The sequence below is a fragment of the Erinaceus europaeus genome, chromosome 15, assembly GCF_950295315.1.
Source record: "Erinaceus europaeus chromosome 15, mEriEur2.1, whole genome shotgun sequence".
Classification (NCBI taxonomy): Eukaryota; Metazoa; Chordata; class Mammalia; order Eulipotyphla; family Erinaceidae; genus Erinaceus; species Erinaceus europaeus.
Window position 1 is genome coordinate 23929426 of NC_080176.1, and position 23722 is coordinate 23953147.

General features: G+C 44.1%; 1 protein-coding gene across 5 annotated transcripts in view; it reads right to left on the reverse strand.

Annotated features, from left to right (window-relative positions):
* The window catches only part of BAIAP2L1 (BAR/IMD domain containing adaptor protein 2 like 1), an 81303-nt gene that overhangs the window by 33441 nt on the left and 24140 nt on the right, over positions 1-23722 (reverse strand). For all 5 annotated transcript variants that reach the window (XR_009545021.1, XR_009545022.1, XM_060173298.1 and 2 more), the window contains 2 exons: positions 18146-18221; positions 10226-10312 (listed from right to left, as the gene is read on the reverse strand). Coding sequence is in view for 3 of the 5 variants with exons in the window: in XM_060173298.1 (XP_060029281.1) it covers positions 10226-10312; positions 18146-18221 (163 nt within the window). In the remaining 2 variants the exon portion in view is untranslated. The remainder of the gene's footprint in view (positions 1-10225; positions 10313-18145; positions 18222-23722) is intronic.

Below are 23722 nucleotides of genomic sequence, written 5' to 3' on the forward strand. Positions count from 1 at the left end.
GGGTGAATGCACCACTGGGTGATCTATCCCCCCCACCCAAGTCATGATTCTAAATATATAAAAACAGACATCTAAAACAATAAAGGCAGAAACAGTGTTTTACAGGTTTTTCAGTAATGGTATGAATTAAAAAAAAAAGGGAAAGTGTATTTTATTACTCATTATGAAAGTGCAGTCTAAACTTCCAAGATGACTCTGTTTATTTTGAGATGTGGGTAGAAATGGAAATTATGTGTTACTAAGTAAAGAATAAAAAGTGGTGGTCAGGGGGTGGCACAGTGGATAGGCATTGGACTCTCAAGCATGAGGCCCCTAGTTCAATCTCCAGTACCACATATATTATAGCGATGTCTGATTCTCTCTCTCTCTGCCTATCTTCATGAATAAATCAAGTCTTAAATAGTAATTAGAATGAGAACAAAATAATCACACATGTCAACAGAGAGTAAGGATCCTAGTATGTCACAAATTGCTATAACTACAAAAGCAGAAGGTGCTGAGTACCAGCCAGCCCGAGTTACACCCCACACGTACTCTTCACCTGGCATTCCCCAGGTGCAGGGACAGACTTCTTCTGGACTCAGAGTTCAGTTCTTAGGTGTAAAGAGCTTGTTACTTAATTCGCCTCACTAGTCACTCAGAACTTATTTCATCTTTGAACTCATGCTACTAAAATATGAGTCAGATTTATTAACTCAGACCCTTTTAGTCCTAATGATATTAGGACCAATAATATTCATTCAGTTTGAAAACATACAAATGCAGGATGGCAGCAGAATACTCAAAATAACAAGACTGCAATGCTTCTCTGTGCCTACTCTCACCCATGATCTTTTCCTTGAGTCCTCAATCCCAGGCAACTGAAATAACTCGTCTCTCCCCTTAAGCTACTGCCCTTTGCACGCCGCCCATCAGGATGTGATGACATCCTGAGACTCATCTCCTCCACCTCCATCCGGGCCCGATCATCTTCTCCTGGGAAGCCCTGTAGCCTTTAAGCCTTTCCCTCTACCACTGGGTCCTTTACGAGAGGCAAACATGTACACTTGTAATCATCCCTCTTGCTATGTTGTATCTTGAGGGTGAGGACCAGTGTTCTCAAAGCTATAAACGGTAGCCACGACTTCAGGAGTCTTAAGGAAATCAGATTCCTAGACTGGAAGAGCCTGATACTCTTTAGTCAATCAATAAACACCTACACTCTTGTCTGTCCACAAGCATTGCCAAGAGGGAAGGGATGACACATCTGTTGTAACTACTGCCACCTCCCCGTCTGGGACTGCCCCATGTGAGACACTGAGAAGGCAGCATCAGGACAACTTTCCCAGTCTCGGAATCTGTGAGACTTTCCATACTGAACCAAATTCTGGCATCCCCCCCCCCTTTATTTTTTGCCACCAAGGTTATGAGTGGGTCTCTATACTTGCACTATGCTTCTGCTCTGGGAGATGGGAGGGAGGGCATTTCTTTTTCTTATTTTGACAGAGAGAGGGGAGAGTCATCATGACACAGCTCATGAAGCTTTCTCTGTGCAAGTGCTCCCAGCAGGTGGCCAGCGGCTTGAGTCCAGGTTCTCACACGCTGCAAAGTGTGTGCTCTACAGATGAACTGTCTCCTGGCTCCCTCTGGCACCTCTCTCTTCCTTTTACTGGAAGGAAGGAACACAATTGAGGCTATCTTCACATGTTGAGCCTTCCAGCTTTCAGAGACTGCTTCCAGAACCTGTTCTTTATACAGAAAAACTAACTTTTCTGACAGTCTCTTTACTGAACACGAAATTACATACTCAGTACCAAACACAGGACATTTTTTAAAATATTTTTTAATTAAAAATTTTTTTAAATATTTATTTATTTTCCCTTTTTGTTGCCCTTTTTTTTTATATTGCTGTTGTAGTTATTGTTGTTGTTACTGATGTTGTTGTTGTTAGATAGGACAAAGAGAAATGGAGAGAGGAGGGGAAGACAGAAAGAGGGAGAGAAAGAGACACCTGCTGACCTGTTTCACCGCTTGTGAAGCGACTCCCCTGCAGGTGGGGAGCCAGGGGCTTGAACCGGGATCCTTATGCCGGTCCTAGCGCTTGGCGCCACGTGTGCTTAACCCACTGCGTGACCACCCAACTCCCCAAACACAGGACTTTAACAGGGATGGTGTCACTGAGAGGCCTGGAGCTTAAGCTCCAAAGGGTTTTGTGAGGAATCCTCTTATCCATGCACTTTGTGAACTAGAATTTAAACCCAAGTTTCATGTCAAGCCAGCTGAGTGAAGTTGGACAAGTTACTCAGCCTACATTTGCATTTTCTTGTCCACGTAAAGGGAAGAACATCCCTCCCTTCAGAGGGCTGCTGTGAGACTTAAGAAGACTTCTCAGCTTTGCATTCCCACGAATGCCCACAAAAGCTGTCTACTGTGGCACAGGCCGAGTCGGAGCTGTCAGATGCCCCGGTGGGGGGGGGGGCATGAGGCAGGACGTGCTGTACCCACAAACTCCCTAGGAATTCTGAAAACTTGGATCCTTGCTCAAGTGTTTGGGTTTCTCCTCTCACAAAAAGGCTAAGGCACTGTTCCTGGGCTGTTTGCCCTTCCTGGGGGGTGGGACTCGCCTAAAGGAACTGCTAGTCCCCCGGTTTCAGAGCAGGTGTGCACACCAGTCTCTGAACTTCTGTGACGTCTGGTCTATCACTTTGCTGCTGGTACAAGCTGACCAGACTACCCCTTACGAGCCCCTTGGTAGAGGCACAGTCAGTGGCTTTTATTGTGTGCGTGTGTATGTGTGTGTGGGGTAGAGTGCACATATGCTGGATGTACTCACAATGATTCTAGGCTTCTTCACAATGTGGTCACCAGGAGCCAGACTGAATATATTTTTGCCACCCAAAAAGGAAAACCTGCACCCAGTAAGCAACCCTCCGCTCCCCCAGCCTGGGCTCAACACCACTGTGCTTTCTGTTTCCTATGGATTTGCTGACTCCAGCAATGTCATGCAGGTGAATCATATAATATGTGGCCTTTTTATCTGGCTTCTTCCAGGTAGCCGGTTTTCAGGGTTCATTCCTGTAATAGCAGGCATCAGCACGACTTTCTTTTTATGGCTACATAATAGTCCACAGCACGGATACTCTGCAATGTGTCTGTCAGTCACTGTACTTCTGGGTCATCAGCACCTCTGGGTCAGTATGAATAGTGTTCTTGTGAACTCTGACATACAGGATTTTTGTTGAGGGCATACAGTTAAGGAGTGGAACTGCTGGGCCATGTGGTGTGTAGATGCTCAAATTTTGAAGAACCAGGGACTTGAGAGACAGATCTCTAGGTATGGGGTGTGGTTTTGCCAGGCATCCAGTTCATGGGGGAGGCTCATGTTCTGTGATTTCTTACCCTCTCACGTTATCTGAATGGAAAATGAACCCTGGTAAAATCATGCATGGCTCATTAAAAATAGAAATAAAGGGGGCTGGGTGGTAACGCAGTGGGTTAAGTGTACATGGCACTAAGTGCAAGGACCGGCATGGTGTAAGGATCCCGGTTAGAGCCCCTGGCTCCCCATCTTCAGGGAGGTTGCTTCAAAGCGGTGAAGCAGGTCTGCAAGTGCCTATCTTTCTCTCCCCATCACTGTCTTCCCCATCTCTCTCTGTCCTATCCAACAACAATGACAGCAATAACAACAACAATAATAACAATTATAAACAGGAAAGGCAACAAAAGGGGAAAAAAAATCCTCCAGGAGCAGTGGATTCATAGTGCAGGCACCGAGCCCCAGCAATAACCCTGGGGGTAAAAATAAAAATCGAAATAAAAAATTTTTGAGGGCCTGGTAGACTCTCCAACACAGATTCCCCATTGTTATACTCCATCAGTAAAGAGTTTCCAATTCTGTGTCTTTGGTAACATCTCTTCTTGTCTGTCTTTTTAATTATAGCCGCTCAGTTGGTTATGAAGTGATATCTCATTGTGGTCACGAGATGGCCTTCCCCAGTGGCTAATAGCATTGAACAGCTTTTCATGTGCTTGTTGGCATCCTTACTTTGAATGATTTTGCTAAATCATCCAGGATAGGAAAGACTATTGAGGGAGTGTCCTTTCTCCCAAATGGCTGAAGACTAAAACATTTTCAGAACCCCACTTGTACAAAGAAGGAATCGACCACATCTATCCACCAAGACTGTCCCCCCTCCTGCACCATCATGGTGCAGGTGTCTGCCACGGTTAGGCCCGGCCCCACTCACGCACGACATTAACTACACACGTCTTTGGCTGACCCCTGTCTTTCCTGAAGTGACCTCCCTTCCTCACCCTGTCATGGAGACAGCACCCCTTGCTGTCTGCTGTGTATCTAGCCAGAGCCACCTTCTCTTGGCATGTTCTATGAGTAAGGCCCCTTCTGCTCTATTTGTATGCTAGAGTGTTTAGTTTCTGACACCATTTTAGGTCTACCTCTGGTACATGTTGAGTAAGAAACCTGCAGGCATCTGTAGGAGGGTCTGGTACCACGGTGAGTAGCTTGTATGCACATCAGTGGCACTTATGAAGCTCGAGCTCATGAAGGGGTTTATGCTGTGGTCCCTGCCCATGTGTGCTAGGCCCTATGCTAAGATTTAGCATGAGGACAGGGATTCCTACACTCTCCCCTGCAGTTGACAGTAAGCTGCTATCACAAGGGTATCCTTCAAGGAGAAAGAGGCCAAACTAAACTTAAAACTGAAAGCCAAAACCTGAAAACTAAGCTCAAACAATGAATTTTTTTCATACACTTCAAAATTCAAAGCTTGTGAGGGAAGGAGCAAAGAAAACAAGCAATGATGTCAGACTTAGATTCTAAAGGTATTTATCATGAAATCAGGAAGCTTTAAATGTTAATCTGACTAATCTGGATTTAAGAATGTGGCTTTTACAAAATCAGTAGTTTCTGCTAATTATAGTATGTCATTTGCATATCTAGCTGCTTCGAAGCTGAGCAAAAGAAAGCTTTTCTTAGAACAAACGTTGTAGACACGTCTAAGTTACAGTACAGATCATCCTTGCAAAGTTTTAGGCACTGATATGCACTGGACTTAAATTAACACACCAGTATGGTATATACTTACACACCTAAGATACGTTGCGCGAGCAACTGAAAACTGAAATCGTAAAAGTTGACTGCAAAGATAAAAGGCATGAGCAAAACACACAGTTCCATAAAGGACATTCTTTTCCCAGGTCCTAAACTACAAGCAAACAATGAAAAGTTAGAATATGCTATTGTTACTCCTAAGTTCAAAACACAAGCTCAGATTCACAGGGTAAAATAGTTCTGGACCAGGATTTGCTAATATTCAACACCTCTTTTATCTGCCAAGCTATAGCGCACAGGATAAGACATGTCAGCAAACAAACAAAACATCCTTTTGCTAGAAGTCAAACTGGCACAAAGGACACGTGCCTAGACTGCCTAGACTCAAAACAGTCATTAAGAAGCCAGGCAACTCGGGCATTCTTTTAGTTTGCTTTTTAAGGTTTATTAATGAGAGGAGGGGGAAGAGAGAGTGCGAACCAGAGCATCACTTTGACACATGTGATGCCAGGGACCGAATTCTGGACTTCATGCTTGAGAGTCCAATACTTCATCTACCGTGCATGTCCTAGTTGCAAGATACCTTACTCCTTGAAACCCAGCTTCTTCATCTGCAAGATGGTAATAATATTAACAGGGTTGACAGGGAAATACAGGAGCTAATATTTGTAAGGTGCTTGGCACACACTACTACTACTGTAAGTAGACTGAGCAAAGCCTGCATGCGCAAGGACCCAGGTTCAAGCCCTGGCTCTCCACCTGCAGGGGTGAAGCTTCACAAGTGGTGGAGCAGGTCTGCAGGTGCTGTTCTCCCTTGCTACCACCCCTCCCTTTTCAGTTTCTCTCTGTTCTAATAAAAACAAATAAGTAGGTTAAGTAAGTAAACAAATAAAGGAAAAATGGCCACCCGGAGCAACAGATTCATAGTGTGGGCACTAAGCCCAGAGATAACCCTGGGGGTAAAACGAATTCCTATCAATAACGAAAGAAAATTTATGATTTTTCCAGGTTCCCTGATGGCAAAGAGATACAATTTGTTGTGTGCTCAATTTAAGAAACTGGCCCGGGGGGGAGGGGCAGGTGGTAGCACACTGGGTTAAGCACACACACCAGCGCAAGGACTGGCACAAGGATCAAGGATATCGGTTCGAACCCCCGGCTTCCCATCCTGCAGGGGGGTCACTTCACAGGTGGTGAGGCAGGTCTGCAGGTATCTATCTTTCTCTCCACCTCCCCTCTCAACTTCTCTCTGTCCTATCCCCCCCCCCGAAAAAAAATTAAAAAAATGGCCACAGGAGCCATGAGTGGATTCATAGTGTAGGCACTGAGTCCCAGTGATAATCCTGGAGGCAAAAAAAAAGAAAGAAACTGGCCCAAATAGTTTAATAAATGTCTCAAAATAATGTGTCTACTGGCTAAACGGGAACAAAATAACAGTGTAATTTTATGTAATGGTGAGCTGTTGGGATCTCAAAGCAAATCTGTATTCCCGAAAGTTTCCTGTTATTTTTTGAGAAATAAATGAGGACAAGTTTTATTTTCCTATGCTTGAAAGATGAAAAAAACTGTCTTAAAGTTTCCCTTAAATATTTTGCCAAAACATTTTACTCTATTTTGTGTTTTCCCTTTCTACTTCTTTCAATATTTTCTAAGATTTTAAAAATAAACACTGTTTAGGGACAAAATTGGAAGTCTTACACAAACTTCAGTTTCCCATTTTGCATGAACACTGCTCCTGGAGTCAGACTGTATGCATAAGATAAAGATTTATATGTGTTACCCAGGTAGACACCCTAACAACCCAAGTCACATGAATTATCATTCAGGACTTATTATTTCACAATCAAGCACAGTGGATTAAAATATCCACTGCCAAATTCTGACTACAGAGCGCTGGCTTTTGGCTGTTGGTTTGTTTGTTCCTTCCACCTGGGTACGGTTTAAAAACATGCCTCAACTTCTCAGACCACTGTGGTGGTTATGAACCAGTTGTTAATGTAGGTTAAGCATAGGTGTTTAGCTATCTAGCAGGTGCTCAGGAACTGCTTTTGCTTTGGAGAAAGGATATCAAATCTCTCACGATGGACTGACCATGCCCATGCTGTCCTCACTTCCGTAACTGACACTAAAGGCCATCTGCAGGCAGGGGAAGGGCTTGTCAAGGGCTGGACCTTATATATTTTAGGCTTTGTAGGCATAACTCTGTTGCAGCCACTCAAACTCAAGCACTGTGGCCTGAAAAGACATGAACAAATGGATGGCAGTGTCCCAGCAAACTCTTTACAAAGAGGCGCTGCCCAGCCTGCTGGCCCTAGTTTGTTTAGCTCTGTCTACAGCTGGGGACAAGGGACAAAAGGTGACACTTTAAAGACAACAAAGGCAACAAAAGGGAAAATAAATAAAATATATATATACATACATACACACACACACACACACACACACACACACATATATATGACACTTTAGTGAAGCGGATCTGGAAAGGACTTCAGAGTCTGTACTAATTCTTATTGTGATCTTTAAGTGATCAAGAGCATGGAGCATAAAAAAATGACTGGAACGCACTATTCCAGCCTTCAGGTCCATAATGGTTCAATAATTTGTTTGGCTTTGTATGTTAACTCTCTTTTCAGCCACCAGGTTCCAGATGCTATCATGATGCTGACCAGACTTTCCTGGACTGAAGACTCCACCAATGTGTCCTGGAGCTCAGCTTCCCCAGAGACCCTTCCCCACTAGGGAAAGAGAGAGGCAGACTGGGAGTATGGATCGACCAGTCAATGCCCATGTTCAGTGGGGAAGCAATTACAGAAGCCAGACCTTCCTTCCACCTTCTGCAAACCACAATGACCTTGGGTCCATACTCCCAGAGGGATAGAGAATGGGAAAGCTATCAGGGGAGGGGGTGGGATATGGAGATTGGGTGGCGGGAATTGTGTGGAGTTGTACCCCTCCTATCCTATGGTTTTGTTAATGTCTCCTTTTTTAAATAAATAAGTTAATAAATGTGACTGGAACTTGGTATTTCTCTTACATCACCAATATTTTCTATTGTTTTCAGTTATAGTAGCACTTCCTTCAATGATATGGAGGCCAGCTTCACACCCGGGTAGAGCACAATATCCAAGTGAACATGCTTTTTTTTTTTTTTAATATTTATTTTATTTATTTATTCCCTTCTGTTGCCCTTATTGTTTTATTGTTGTAGTTATTATTGTTGTTGTCATTGTTGGATAGGACAGAGAGAAATGGAGAGAGGAGGGGAAGACAGAGAGGAGGAGAGAAAGATAGACACCTGCAGACCTGCTTCACCGCCTGTGAAGCGACCTGCAGGTGGGGAGCCGGGGTTCGAACCGGGATCCTTTTGCCAGTCCTTGTGCTTTGCGCCACCTGCGCTTAACCCGCTGCGCTACAGCCCGACTCCCGTGAACATGCTTTCTTCACCAGTCTAAGAAATTACGTTTTGAGATAAAGGTGATTTATTTAATGTATATATTGGAAATTAAAACCTGCTGCTATTTCCCAAGATCATTAGACTAACACTCAAATCCAGAGTGTCTGCATTCAGGTATTATCCGCAAGGTCTGAGTCACTTCAGCGAGAACTGCAGAATGCCCCACTGTTGCAGCGGTTTTCCTTACTGAAACTCAACTCTGAAGCTGTGTTTATAACAACACGGTTGCTGTGGAAAAATGTTGATCCAGTATTATGGCCTCAGCTAAATCAAGTAAGGTGTGGAGCAGAAACCCTGTTTAAACAGTGGTGAGAAACATAAAACATTAAAAAGGCAGGCTGAGTGGTGGTGAATCAGAAGGCCATGTGCTTTAACTAAGGGTCATGTATTCTCCCCTAATGCCTGACATATGTAGGATGTTTATTTTTAATTTAGCCCTATTTTTGGAACCTTGTAATCATTTCAATCACCCCCCAAATGTCCAAAGATTTCCTGTCTGCTTTCTGTCTACTCTATGCGCTGTGTGTATTTTATTATGGTGATGCCACTCAGAAGAGTTACTCTCATTCAGGCCTTGTCAGAGCTCAGAAGCTATGGCAACAACAGAACACAAGCCAGGTTATGGAAAACTCCTGTCTGTAATTGACTGTTAAACATAGCAGTAATGACTTATTCATCAGTCTGTCTTTTGTCTATAGGTTTCAAGACTTTTAATAAAAACTCTGAGTTGTCAAAAGTTGTCAGAAAACATTAATGAATACCCAGATCCACTTTGTAACCAGCTGCCCAGCCAACTCATCCCTGTCAAGAGTCAAATTTGTCCCTTGGCTTTTAAGGGTCAGTTAAGAGCTTTCCAAGCAATCCTGAAAACACTTGGGACACTTCATAAGGAAGGGGGTGAGTTATTTGAATCATAGTTCTATGTCCTCCTTGGCTTCCCTTTCCACTTTTTAATGAAGATTTCTCTTAAAATACAAATACCCACATCTTTCTGAACCTTTCAAATCTGACAAGTCTTTTTAAGTTAGAAAAGCTATCCTCTGTGAATAAAACATTCAACAAGTTTTTTAAATGGTGGTTATGTGTGGGGTTATTAAAAAACAAACAAAAAAACCCTTAACCATACTCTGATTAGAAGAAGGTTCTCTTCTCCTGACTCTCAAAATAGAAACACAGGTCCCTTGGCAGCTGGTCCCTCCAAGGGTGTGGCCGCCCTCTTCGAGCACACAGGAGATCGATTCATAGCAGCAAAACTGGGAAAATCACAGCTGAGAGCAACTGTGGAAGCAGGAGAGCCAAGCATACCACGTGAAAGGAGTTTGGTTTTCTGCTAGGTGAGTCACAGGAAACACTCCTGCCAGGGTCTAGAGGCCCGGTGTGCCCATCTCTTCCAGTTAAGAATGTAGGTCAAAGCTCGTTGGGCTGCAGCTTCAGGGATCACAGGGGAAAAGCTCGCCCAAGTCCCAGAGCCAGGAGCCAAGTTCCTAGGGAGCAGGGTGGGTTAGTGGTCTTGGTCTATTTTCTGACTGAGCCTCTATTTCCCAGACTACAGTGAACTCAAATCATTCCAGCAGTGAACACACACTGGAGTGCTTAACTGGCTGGTCTTTCTACTCTGAATCTGTGTCACTTCCTGTATTCTCCACAGGGTTCACAGAGGGCAAGGCCCCCAAATGACAGCTCAAGGTGGCTTTGTGTATAGTGGATGGTCCACTCACCCAGTTCTGTCGACACAGGGGACCCGGCAGCCATCTCACCGATCTTGGCCACTCCATCGTAGTAGGCTTTTCCTGCCAGGATCATAGCTAGACAGGAAAGGCATACACACAGTCATCACTTAGACAAGGAAAGGGGGAAGTGGCACAAAGGTTCTCTCCCAAATGCCCCTCAGCCCTTCAGGCCACAGGAAGATCTGAGTTGTGGTGGATGTGGCTCTCAGTAGGCAGGGCTTGCACTGATAGCACTTCCAGACACAGCCCTGCACTTGCTGAAGAGCAGCCATGGGGTCTGTAGCCATGTGGTCCAGCCCTGCTTCTGATACCAGTGCCACAGTCTGTACACACAGCCAGTCCAGCTGACCTCTTCTGAGCTGGCTGTGCTACTGGGTGACAGGCCTGCAACACCACAGTTAGCACTTGTGTGGGGTGGCCTAGGTACATGCTCTGTCTAACAGTTTCACATGTTCTGTTCAACACAAACGATGTAACTGTCCCAGGGGTGAGGGTGCCAGTGGTGATGGTAATCTATGAAGTGTAAAATATATTATCTCAGCCTGGGAGGTGATGCAGTGACTAGAACTTTAGACTTAAAAGCTTGAGGTCCCAAGTTTGATCCTTGGAATTGCATGTGCCAGAGTGATGTTCTGAGACTCTCTCTCCCCCAATGTTAGCAAATAAAATATATTTTAAAAAATATTTTATCTACTTATGAGACAGATAGGAGGAGAGAGAGAACCAGACATCACTCTGGCACATGTGCTGCTGGAGATCGAACTCGGGACCTCATACTTGAGAGTCCAAAGCTCTATCACTGTGCCACCTCCCGGACCACAGATAAAATCTTAAATATAATACTATTCAAGGAAAAAAATAAAGGAAATATGAGTGCTCTGCTTGGGGGGGGGGAAGGGGAGTGGTAGTGGTGACAGGACAGGAAAAGTTAGTATTGTACAAACTGGACTTAAAGTTTTTGTTGGGGCCAAGTTGTGGCACACCTGGTTGAACGCACATAACAGTGCACAAGGACCTAGGTTTGAGCCCCTGGTCCCCACCTGCAAGGAGGAAGATTTGCAAGTGGTGAAACAGTGCTGCAGGTTTCTTTCTTTCCCTCTCTATCACTCCCTTCCCTCTCAATTTCTCGTTGTCTCTATCCAATAAATAAAGATAATTTAAAAAATTTAAAAAAATAGTTTCCCTCCTCCCACCTTTTCTTGTCGGGATGTGCAGGGGAGATGTACCAGGTGACAGACCAACCTAGCTGGAACTCCACCTTGACTTTTAACCACATTACTTTCTTGGATAAGTTATTTAATCTTCTAGGGGGGGAAATGCAGCATAGATGGGCAGCAACCTAAATGCCCATCAACAGATGACTGGCTAAAGAAGTTCTGGGATATAGACTCCATGGAGTACTACTTCCAATCAGAAAATATATTGTGTCCTTTGAGGAAAAAACGGATGGAACTGGAGGTGATGATGCTAAGGGAAATACGGAAAGTGATGAAAGACAACTAGCAGATGGCTTCACTCACGTGGAATCTAGAGATCTGATACACATGGACTTGGAAAAATAACAGAAGCAAGCAAACAGTTTCTAAACTTGTGACAACGATGGTGGTTCTCTGGAGGTGGGAGGGTGGGGACACAGAACTTTGGTGCTGGGTGTAGTGTGGAAACACACTGTAACCTCACAATCTTTAACCTACTAGTAATCAAAAAAAGAAGAAGAAGAAGAAGAAGAAGAAGAAGAAGAAGAAGAAGAAGAAGAAGAAGAAGAAGAAGAAGAAGAAGAAGAAGAAAAAAGAGCATAAAGTGCCCTAGTGATCTCTGGATGAACTACTAGAAGTTGCTAATATCAATTCCTTCTCTTCCGTCACAACAAGACTAGTTTGGGGTGATTGACAGTATACAACTAGCAAGCTTGGAATTCCCTAAGACCTGGCCTGCTCAGTGTGATTTTCTTGGGGAAAAAAGTTTTGTTCTACTTAAAGACTGGCTTCATAAATATCAGTTTCTTCTGCAACTTTGGAAATCAGCAGATTGGGGAGTTAGTAGCCCAGGAGGTAGTGCAGTAGCTAGAGTTTTGGACTTAACTCAGGGCCCTGAGCTGGGGTCCTGGCACCACATGACCAGGTATTGTTCTGGTTCTCACTCTTCCTGCCCCTCATATTAAGAAATAAATATAAACAAAATTAGAAATAATTGGTGAGCTAAAAAAAAAGTCCTCAAGAATCTGAGATTCCTTAAAAAAGACTTATTAGGGAGTCGGGCTGTAGCGCAGCGGGTTAAGCACAGGTGGCGCAAAGCACAAGGACCTGAGTAAGGATCCCGGTTCAAGCCCTGGCTCCCCACCTGCAGGGGAGTCGCTTCACAGGCGGTGAAGCAGGTCTGCAGGTGTCTATCTTTCTCTCCCCCTGTCTTCCCCTCCTCTCTCCATTTCTCTCTGTCCTATCCAACAACAACCACCACAATAATAACTACAATAAAACAACAAGGGCAACAAAAGGGAATAAATAAAATAAATATTAGAAAAAAACTTAAAAAAAAAAGATCTATTAGGGGCTGGGTGGTGGGGCACCCGACTGAGCGTACCTGTTACAGTGCGCAAGGACCCAGGTTCAAGCTCCCGGTCCCCACCTGCAGAGGGAAAGTTTCACAAGTGGTGAAACAGTGCTGCAGGTGTCTCTCTGTCTCTTTATCTCCCCCTTCTCTCTCAATTTCTGACTGGTTCTATCAAATAAATAAATAAAGATAATTAAAACATTTAAAAAACCATTTAAAAGATTTATTAATCACTGTGGGAGAGAAAGGGAAACAGAGAAGCAGCACTCTGGCGGATGTGGTGCTGGGGAGTGCACTTAGGACCAAGGGCCCCAAGTCCACTCTACCTTCTCCCGAGTCTCAGAATCCTTTCCTTTCACTGCAAAGAGAACTGGTAAGGCAGCTCACCTGGGAAGATGGTCTACTTCTCCCCCCACCATATGGTGCTGGGTGTTCTCTCCCCATTTCTGCACCCCCCCACATACACACCCTGTCTCTGACAAAGTCAGTCCAGAGCCATGAAGTCCTTGTGACAGTGACATTGACAACAAAAAAAAAACTTGGTGGGAGGAGAGGGTATCACAGAATGAATGTAGAAGTTCAACTGGGAACAGGGTGGGGGAGTAGACAGCATAATGGTTCTGCAAAGAGACTCTGAAGTCCCAGATTCAATCCCCTGCACCAACGTAAGCCAAGCCAGAGCTGAGTAGTTCTCTGAAGAAAAAAAAAAGTTCACCTGAAGATTATTATGCTGCGTTTTGTTTTGTTCCAATGCTTTAAAAAAATATTTCTTTCTAATTTTTATTAGGACAGAGAGAAACAGAGTAGAGAGGGTGGTAGAGAGGGAGAAAGAAAGATAAGACATCTGCAGATCTGCCTCAAGCTCATGAAGTGTCCCCCCTCTCGAAGGTGGGAAGTGGGGACTCAAACCCAGGTCCTCATACTTGGTTATATGTGTGCTTAACCAGGTGCACCACCACCCAGGCCTTTGTTTTGTTTCAGTTGAAGATATAAGGGGAAAAAAAGTAGTGTATAATGACAAATTAATCTATTTTAGCATTTACTATAAAGTTAAAAAATTACAAGAGCGATGATGGCTTCTACTACATATAGATACAAGCTGAGGACGTGTATCGTTCTACTATAATGCCATTACTTTCTTTTTGAAAATGTATTTCTTTTTATTGTTATTATATTTATTTATTAGATAGACACAGCCAGAAATCTAGTGGGAAGGGCAATAGAGAGGGAAAGAGACAGAGACACTTGCAGTCCTGCTTCACCACTTGCAAAGCTTTCCCACTGCAGGTGAGAACCGGGGCTTCGAACCCAGGTCCTTGAGCACTGTCACATGTGCACTCAACCAGGTGCACCACCACTCGGACCCACTAGAATGCCATTTCTAAGACAGGATAACCTCAAAATATAATTATAAACAAATGCACAGATGCAGTATGTAGGCGTTCCAAGTCTCTGCTTCAGTTAATGTAGCCAACAATATTAAAACACGGGCCGGTGGTGTTATCACTCCATTTCATGAAGAGGAAAGAGTGGAGACATTAGAGGCCATGTGGAAGGTCAGTGTGTGTGACCCTCGAGGCAGCACACATCAATTTGTGGGAGGCACTTGGCTTCGAAATTCTGGTGCTTTTGACTCTTAGCCAGAACTGTAAACGATGACTCCACCTAGAAACAAGGCTGGTCGCCAGTGAACTGTCAAGTTAATGTATGTAATACTTTAGCATGAAGATTTCAAAGGCACTGATAAGCTAAAAGCAATCAGTGGGAGAATGACACCCAGGTTACACAATATCCCAACAAAGTTCTTGGTTTGCATCCACTCATTAAGCTGAAATTTCTCATTAGCACTTGACTTTGTAAAACTAACCTTATCAATCTAGTGAAATAGCCTTGTGTTTATGAGGGAGTCAACTTTTAGTATTACATAGTTTGCCTCGAATAAGAAATAACATATTGTTTGCTCCCTCTGTGGACACTGAGAGAGCTGCTACCACTCACAGCTGCAGGAACAGGCGCACAGGAGGCTGGGAGGCAGCTCACCCAGCGGCGAGCATACTTTGCTGTGTGTGAGGACCCGGACTTGGGGCCTTAGCATTATGAGGACTACACGAAGAGAAAAGTTCACAAGTGTTGAAGCAGCCCTATGCTGTTTCTCCTCTCTCCTGCTCTGTCTGTCTTTCACTTTCTCTTGGGTGTGGGGTGAGGGGACTGAGCGGAGAGAAAGAAAAGCCACTGGGGAGAAGAATCCTGTAAGCATGAAGGCCCAGCCAAGCCGGGGTGGGAAAAAAAAAAAAGCTATGCAGCATGTGATTTCTTTTCTAGTGGTTGATAACTACTTAATCTAATCTATGCTTACAGATAATTTTCCTTAAAATCTGATTTCATTAAGTTATGGTTCTGTTCAAGAAACTCCAATGGCCTCCCAGTGCCCATAGGGTGGATCCAGACTCTGTGGGATTCATGGTAAACTTTTTTTTTTTTTTGCCTCCAGGATTATCGATGGGGCTTGGTGCCTGCACTATGAATCAATTGCTCCTGAGGCCATTTTTTTTTTTCCATTTGTGTTGTTGTTGGATAGGAAAGAGAGAAATTGAGAGAGGAGGGGAAGATAGAGGAGGAGAAAGATAGACACCTGCAGACTTGCTTCACTATCTGTGAAGTGACCTCCCTGCAGGTGGGGAGCCAGGGGCCAGAACCCAAATCCTTTCACCAGTCCTTGTGCTTTGTATGATGTGTGCTTAGCCCGGTGTGCTGCCACCCGGCCCCCCATGGTAGACTTCTGAACCAACAGCCTGCAAGGTATCCACCTCCCAGAACCCGCAACCTGTGTAGCGCCAACTACATGGCTGAGTGGCTTGGTCGTGTAAGCTGTTTTGGCCAGAGGGATGATCAACCAGTGCAGTTCTCTGAGGGTCTGGTGCTCCTGGAGCAAGCTGCAGGAGGGAACGAGTCCAGTCCAGTCCAGGCCCCTGATACACAGTGACAGGAGTGAGCGAGATGTGCACTGCCTTCACCAGACCGTGAGAGAGAAGCTACTGCTATCTTAAGCTGCTATGTTTCCCTGTAATGGTGACTGAAGTCTCACACAGACACAACGCCCCTCGTTTCTCATCATGCCAGTACCGAGGAGGTCCCGGCTTGGATGCTGTCCTTTCTACTTGCACCGTTCACATTCGGGGATTGCTAGCTGGTCCAGAGCCTATGAGGCTCCCACTGATCCCCACTGCTCCAATTTCGGGGACAGGATTCACCCCATGCCCTTTGCTAGCCCTCAGTATAATTTAGCTCTTACAACCGGACTACGGATTGCACATCTGAAGCCTAACTGTGCTACACATTTTTTTAAGACTTATGGGGGCCAGGTGGTGCAGGGCTGCAGGTATCTCCCTATCTCCACTTCCCCTCTTGATTTCTGGCTGTCTCTTCTCTACCCAATAAATAAATAAAGATAATTTAAAAAGTTAAAGATTCATGAATTCAGTGGGGAAGGTACAAGCCCTATCATGTGCACAGCATGGGGACAAACCTGGCAGGCACCACATGGAAGTGTCATGGCACCAGGGAAAGGTCTGATGCTATGGTTCCTCTCCCTCCCTCTCTGTTCCTATCTGATGTAAAAGGAAGCAAAAAGTTGGCCAGGAGTGGTGAAACTGAATGTGTGAATACCCTACTGCTATATTTCAGGAGAGCGGTAACACCAAGTTACTATTCTGCTCACTGTCATACGTGGTGTAAGGGATTGCACTCAGGCCTTGTGCACGCAAAGCTCAGCTCAGCTGCCCGAGATACCTCTCCAGTCTCTTTATCAACAGCCTTCCATATTTAAATTCCTCAGTGGCATTGGCAAAAACCAGATGGCCTGCAGAAGGTCTGGGAATACCTTACGAAGGACAGAAGCGTCTCAGAAGGTGTCAAAGTGATCTGCCCTGTGAAGAGAAGCCTTGCTCACAGGAGGATAAGCCACTGGCAGATGCCTGAGTCACCTTGTAAAACTGCCTTTGAGAGGCCACTCTTGCTATAAAGAAAACCAGGTCACGGTGGTTCCTTCATGGGAAGATCCACAGCAGTGACTGTGGCTTGTGAGTAAGCAACTGTCTAGCAAAAGTCAGCTGTAGAAGGCTTCCTAGACAAGGTTTGGTCCTTAGCTCGGGGGCACACAACTACAGGAATCCCTGGTACTGTTGACGAGGAAGGGGTGTGCTGCATCTCCCAGCACCAGAAGTGTCTGGCAGACAGAGCAGAAAAAAGTACACAAGCAGTTTACTTTCTCAGTGACTACACAGTAGTACCCTGGACAAACAAGGTCCAAAGTCTAACCAGCTGGATAACCCCCTTGCCGGGGTTGGGGCACAGGTATATTTTCAGGATATCATGAGGGAGAAGCCAAAGGGTATATGGTGAAAGAGAAACCAGAGCCACGTTGAAGACACACCGCAAGCTTATCTGCAGCCACCTTCAAATCTAAAAACCATTAAAAAACACATGGGAAACTCCTAAAAACCATGTTGTCTGAATATATTTGAGGAGTGATACGTGCTTCCTGAGGAGAATTGTTTTGAGTATGCTAGAATTTGGGGTCTGTGGCTGGGAAAACAGCTCAGCTGGCACGGCACAGGACTTCTATCCTGGTTTTACTCCCTGGTATGGCAGGGACTGCAGTAACGCACTGGTTTCTGTTTCTCTCTCTTTCATGTAAAACTCTCACCCTCTAGCTCATATGAAATAAAATAAATAAAATAAGTCTTAAAGAGTTTGGTAACTGCTGGCACCTCAGATTTTGAAAGTGACTACTGATAACATTCTCCTTTTAGCAGGAAAAACATGCCATGTGTGTAAGCTACTTCAAATGCTAGCAAACTGGCAAAACACTGGCTCACAAAGACACAAAACTCATTGAATTCATTTTTAAACAAAGCATTCATTCTGAAGTAAGGAACTGAATCCACCTATGAGTTAAAACACCATTCAGACTAAAAATTTTACTTCTTACATTACTATCAAAGTGATATGTCCAAAGGCAAGAAGTTCCTTTATATAAATAAAAAAGAATGATTTCTAGTCCACAGAACATTAAGCACACAGTTTCTGTGTGTTTTTAGCTCACAAAGAATTTAAACAGCTGAAAACATGTTTGTGACAATATAAAAAACTGTGTAAAAGGCATGACTTGGGCAGTAAGTAGCTTACTAATCAATTTATTTCAGCTATATTAACACTCTATTATTGCAAATTTCTGACGATTAAACATTTTCAAAGTTGTATCAGTTGAAGTGATTTTGATAATATTAAACATTTTAAAATAATTAGGTGCTTTTAAAGGTGCTCTGTATTTATAAATCAGAAAACAAAAATACTTACCAGTAACAGCTTTTTCATAATTTTTTCCTAGGTTTATTAAATTTCGGAGACCAGGGTTGAACTGTTCCATAACGTTCTGTCAAAACAAACAAACAAACAAAATTAATAAAACAAGCCAACAAAGCAAGTAATATTTATTTGGCCATTGAACAGCTGTAGATTTCTATGACTGACAGCAGGGGCAAGGAGCTCAAAAGATAATGATTTCTTGTTTTCTGTCACTGGCAGAGCTTTCCCACCCCAGGTTGACTTTTTCAGTTAGAAAAGAGTCCGAGCAGGTATAGACCGTCCTGCCAATGCCCAAGCCCAGTGGAGAAGCAACTACAGAAGCCAGACCTCCCACCTCCTGCACCCCATAAAGAATTTTGGTCCATGCTCCCAGAGGGGGAGAAATGTTAGGAGGAGATGACTAGAGGGCTCTGGAACACAATTCTATCAGGAGACAAGAGGGGGGGAAAAGGACATTCGGAAGTAGTAGTAGGTGTAGGTGTGACTTAGAAAGGAAGAGAAAACAGGACCATAGGAAAAAATGGGCAAATGTACAGATAGACTGATAGATACAGTCAACCCATTATCTGTGACCTTGGGAGAACCAGTGGAGGGAATGGGGACACAGAACTCTGATGGTGAAAATGGTGCTGTCTTGTAGTTTTGTGAACCAGTATTAAGTTACTAATAAAAACTGAAATGCAAAAAATAAAAAGAATTGTTCTACTACATAAAAAAGAAAGAGTCGGAGAAAGGTAAAGACACCACAGGCCCAAAGCTTCCGCAAGTACGTGGGGGCTGGTCCTGACCCTGGAGTGGCCACGTCACAAAGCAGGGCCCCTACTAGGTGAGCTGTCTTGCTACCATGGTTCCCCTTTGTTTTGTTTTGTTTTTTAAATAAAATTATCTTTATTTATTGGATAGAGACAGCCAGAAATCGAGAGGGAAGGGGGAGACAGAGAAGGAGAGAGACACCTGTAGCCCTGCTTCAATATTTTCAAAGCTTTCCTCCTGCAGGTGGGGACGGGGGCTTGAACACTGTAACATGTGCACTCAACCAGGTGTGCCACCACCTGCCCCCCCTTCAGTAAATTTATTATTATTTATTTTCCCTTTTGTTGCCCTTTTTTTTATTGTTGTTGTAGTTATTATTTTTGTTGACGATGATGACCTACATCACCGCCTGTGAAGCGACCCCCGCCTGCAGGTAGGGAGCCAGGGGCTTGAACCAGGATCCTTCCGCCTGTCCTTGCGCTCTGCACTACCTGCACTACCACCCAACCCCCCCTTTCAGTTTTAAATGGATTAATGTCCAACTAATGTTAACTACTAGATGTTCATAATCAGAACTGAGCTGTATGTGTAACGTTTTGACTGTCAATTGAACAGGAACTTCTGAAACTTTTTCTAGTCAGGGAAGGTGTGGCTCTGGGTGTTGCTGATGGTGTACAGGACACAGGCCAGCCTGAAGCCTGCTAAGTGGTCACTGGTATACTCTCCTGATAGGCCGATACACTGAGAACATAAGGAGCAACTTCCATGTGCTCGATACTATGCCCACAGCTGAGTGCGAAGACTGAGCTGAGGACTTCGTGACACCCTATTTCTGCAGGTGTAGCCGTTCATTGTTTTTGGTAGAGTGCATGTGTGATTTGATTTTTACTCCTTGTCCCCAGACAAAGGATAAGAGGCAGAGGGGTGGGGGGAGAGACCACAGCACCCATCCACCATGCCTGGAATTTCCCCCTTTGCACGAAGCACCCACCTGGTGGCTGGGGCCTTGAACCTGGGTTCTCACACAGGGTAGGTAAAGGGTGTGTCTGCAGGAAGAGCCATCTCCCAGCCCTGGAATGTACTGAGAATTCCACTTCCGTTCTTGGTACAGCCTTTTTATTTTCCCTGGAAACAACTACTGTTTCATCATATCTCCCCAGGTTCCTATATATCTACCTTAAAACTTCCCACATACCTCACCAGACCTGGCAGAAGCCCTTTGATAGTATTTTCCAGATGCACAAACTTGTCATCTGACCTTGTGACCCAGGACTTCTTCTGAGGGCTCTGTGTACTTTTGCTCAGTCTGGTCTGTGTCCACCATGTGATTACCCTTGCATGTCCCTTTCTGGTCCCCAGTATTAGGGCTCATTAACTGGATTCCACTTCTCCCTCTTTGTTTATTCTTCTTCACTGGAGATCATTTTCGAAGAATTAACTATGCACTGAGGTGTGAGAGTAATTGGGGTCGTTGGGAGCGCGAAGTGATCTTTATATTGGCATTTGATTGATATTTTCTAGGTAAATTATTCTAAATGGAAAGTTTTTCCCTTAGAATTTTAAAGATACTGCTCCACTATCTTTAGTATTTTTAAGTTGCTTTTTTTTTTTTTTTAATTACCACCATGGGTTATGGTTAGAGCTCCATGCTGGCATTATGAATCCACCATTCCTGGAAGGCATTCCCCCCCCCCCCTTCTGTTGTCTTGTTTTGTAGGACAGAGAGAAAGAGAGACACCTACAGACTTGCTTCACCACTCAGAAGCTTCCACTCTGTAGGTGGGGAGAAGGGACATGGACCTCGGTCCTTGCATTCGGTGACTTGTGCCCTCAGCCGGGTGTGCCAATGCCTGGTCCCTATTTTTAATATTTTTTGTTGTTGAGAAGTCTATCAGTTATTTCTTTGACGTGACTTTTCCCCTTGTTTACTTCTGGAAGACTTCTTTGTATTCATGTGTTCTGTCTCAGTGTGGATATTTTCTCCTTCCTGTTACCAAGCACTCAATGCATAAGAAAATTAAGCTCTTCAGGTCTGTTGTGTTCCTGTTGTCCTCTGTTCACTCTAATTCTTTCTGGAACTCGAGAAGGACTTCACGTACCCTGCTTTCTTATCTAATCTTCTTTCTCCAATTTTCCACCTTTGTTCATTTGTTCTGTATCTCTGTCAGATATCCTCAACTTCACATATCCCTACACTGTTTAAAACGTGGTGCTAGAGATGAACCCAGGGTCTCATGCATATATATTATCACTAAGGCACCTATCCGGTCCAACCCTTTCCTTTTCTATTTTCTTTTTCTTCTTCTTTTTATTTATTTTTAATTTTTTTAGAAGAGTGAGCACAGTGAATAAATCATCTGTTGAGTTCTGCCTGCTGCTCCTGTGTGATGCTAGGGATCAGACCCAGAGTTCCACAAATTTGAGCAAGGCCACTGGGCCTTCCCACTCTTGTGTTTAAAGAAAAGTTTTGGGGGGCCAGGTAGCAGTGCACCTGGTTAAGTGCACAGACTACAGTGTGCAAGGATGTCTATCTCCCCTCCTCTTCTCAATTTCTGGCTATCTCTATTCAATAATAAAAATAAAATTTTTAAAAAAAAAAAGAAAGAAAAGGGTTTTATTTCTTTGTTGTTGTCAGTGGGGTTTCACTGCTCCAGGTCGACTTTCTCAAAGAGAGAGGGGTAGGAGGAAGGGAGGGAGAGAGAGTGGGAAGAAGAGAAAGACACCATAGCATTGAAGATTCCTTCCACGTGGCGGAGCCGGGACTGACACGGGTTTAACAAAGCCTATACACAGTTCAGCTGAGCTCTCTCACCGGTCTCCCAAAATGTTACTAATTTTTTTTTTATTCCCTTTTGTTGCCCTTGTTGATGTTACTAATTTTTTTTCTCTTTCAACAAGCTGGGGCTTTGTGCTTACATGACTTTACTACTCCTGGACCACTGTTTCATGCAGTGGAAAGCTGAGCCATCGAGAGGGACTCCAAAGTTCCGTAGGGGTCATGCACTCCTGTGGTTCAGGGCTTAGATCCCAACTGCACTCACAGCAAGGCAGACACTCTAGAAGCTACTCTTTTGAACCCCAAATGTTTGATATTATGTTAAATTTAATTTCAAGTATTCCTTTTAAAAACCATACTGTTCTTATTTTATGATGCAATAATTTCAAGCTTTCCCAACTCCTCCTATTATCATCCGATTATTTCTTCTTGTTTGGTATTCCTGTGTGCTGGGTCTCCTCAAATGTCCCCAGTGGTCTGATCATTCTCATGTGGTACTGGGGCTTGAACCCAGCTCTCACACATGGCAAGGCATGCACCCTACCAAAGCGAGCTATCTTCTACCTCCTTTGATTTCTTGATATAGTTCTTAAAATATTAACAGATCACTTTTGCAACATAATGAATTAGTGAGGACTTTCAAAGTTAAAACCAAGCATAAACCAAATTATTCTGGTTTGAGCCCCTGGCTCCCCACCTGCAGGGGAGTCGCTTCACAGGCAGTGAAGCAGGTCTGCAGGTGTCTGTCTTTCTCTCCCCCTCTGTCTTCCCCTCCTCTCTCCATTTCTCTCTGTCCTATCCAACGACGACATCAATAACAACAACAATAAAACAACAAGGGCAACAAAAGGGAAAATAAAAAAAAATTATTCTAACAAAAAAAAGTTTAAGATCTGAGACTGCAATCAGCTTTAGAGAAAGCAGTAAGTTTTTCAGCTTTAAAGTTGACTGTATTCTTCAATTTTTTATTATTTAGATTCAGCTATGGATCCCTCTTTCTTCAGAAATATTTGGCCTCCTTAAACAATGGAAAATCCACTTCTGCACTGGCTCTTGGCCATTAATCTAGTTATTTTAGCTGAAGTAAATGTATTTTTAACCCAGGAACAAAAAGAGCAGTGTTGCTTTTCCACTGCTCAATCTGTAGATGTGGAGTAGCACTGGACGGCCATGTAAACTGGACAGGCCCCACACCTGGGGTTTGGGCAGCAGTTGTGTCAAAGGTCACACTGGTTGTCAAGGTTTGTGAAGACAGAAATGGTTTCTGGAGCCTAATGTTTAGAGAGATTCAATACTAAAGAACAAACCCATTTCAACTGAAGCTTAGCACCAAGAATCAGTCCAAGACACCAAGTGTAAAACCAAAATGAAGCACAGAAGATGCTAAGAGGCCGAGCAGCATTATTCTGTCACAAGCAGTAGCATAAGCTTGTTGCTACTGCCTGACAACAGGAACAGCTAACCCCTTCAGCCAGGACGAGTTTTATCCACTAAGAGAAGTCCATGGGTAGTTAGGGCTTCAGAATAAATTGGAGGCTGGCATACAATAACCAGGTTCGTGTTCTCTCCCACCGGTGGGCAGCACTGGAGAATTCAGGGTCACTCAGAGCCTGCAGGCACTTTCCACCTGCCTCCCGCAGAGCTACAGAAAGAGTCTCAGAATGAATTCTACAACCTTGGGCTGGTTTTTAACTTCCTCACCACTTACATTTTTTTTTAAAAAAGATTTTATTGATGAGAAAGATAGGAGGAGAGAAAGAACCAGACATCACTCTGGTACATGTGCTGCTGGGGCTTGAACTCAGGACCTCACTCTTGAGAGTCCAACACTTTATCCACTGTGCCACCTCCCGGACCACACCACTTACATTTTAAAAAAAATGTCTTTACTGGGGGATTAATAGTTTACAGTTGACAGTAAATACAATAGTTTGGGAGGCCAAGTGGTGGTACAACTGGTTAAGTGCTCACATTACAATGCAACAGGACCCGGGTTCAAGCCCCTGGTCCCTACCTGCAGGGGGAAACCTTCACAAGTG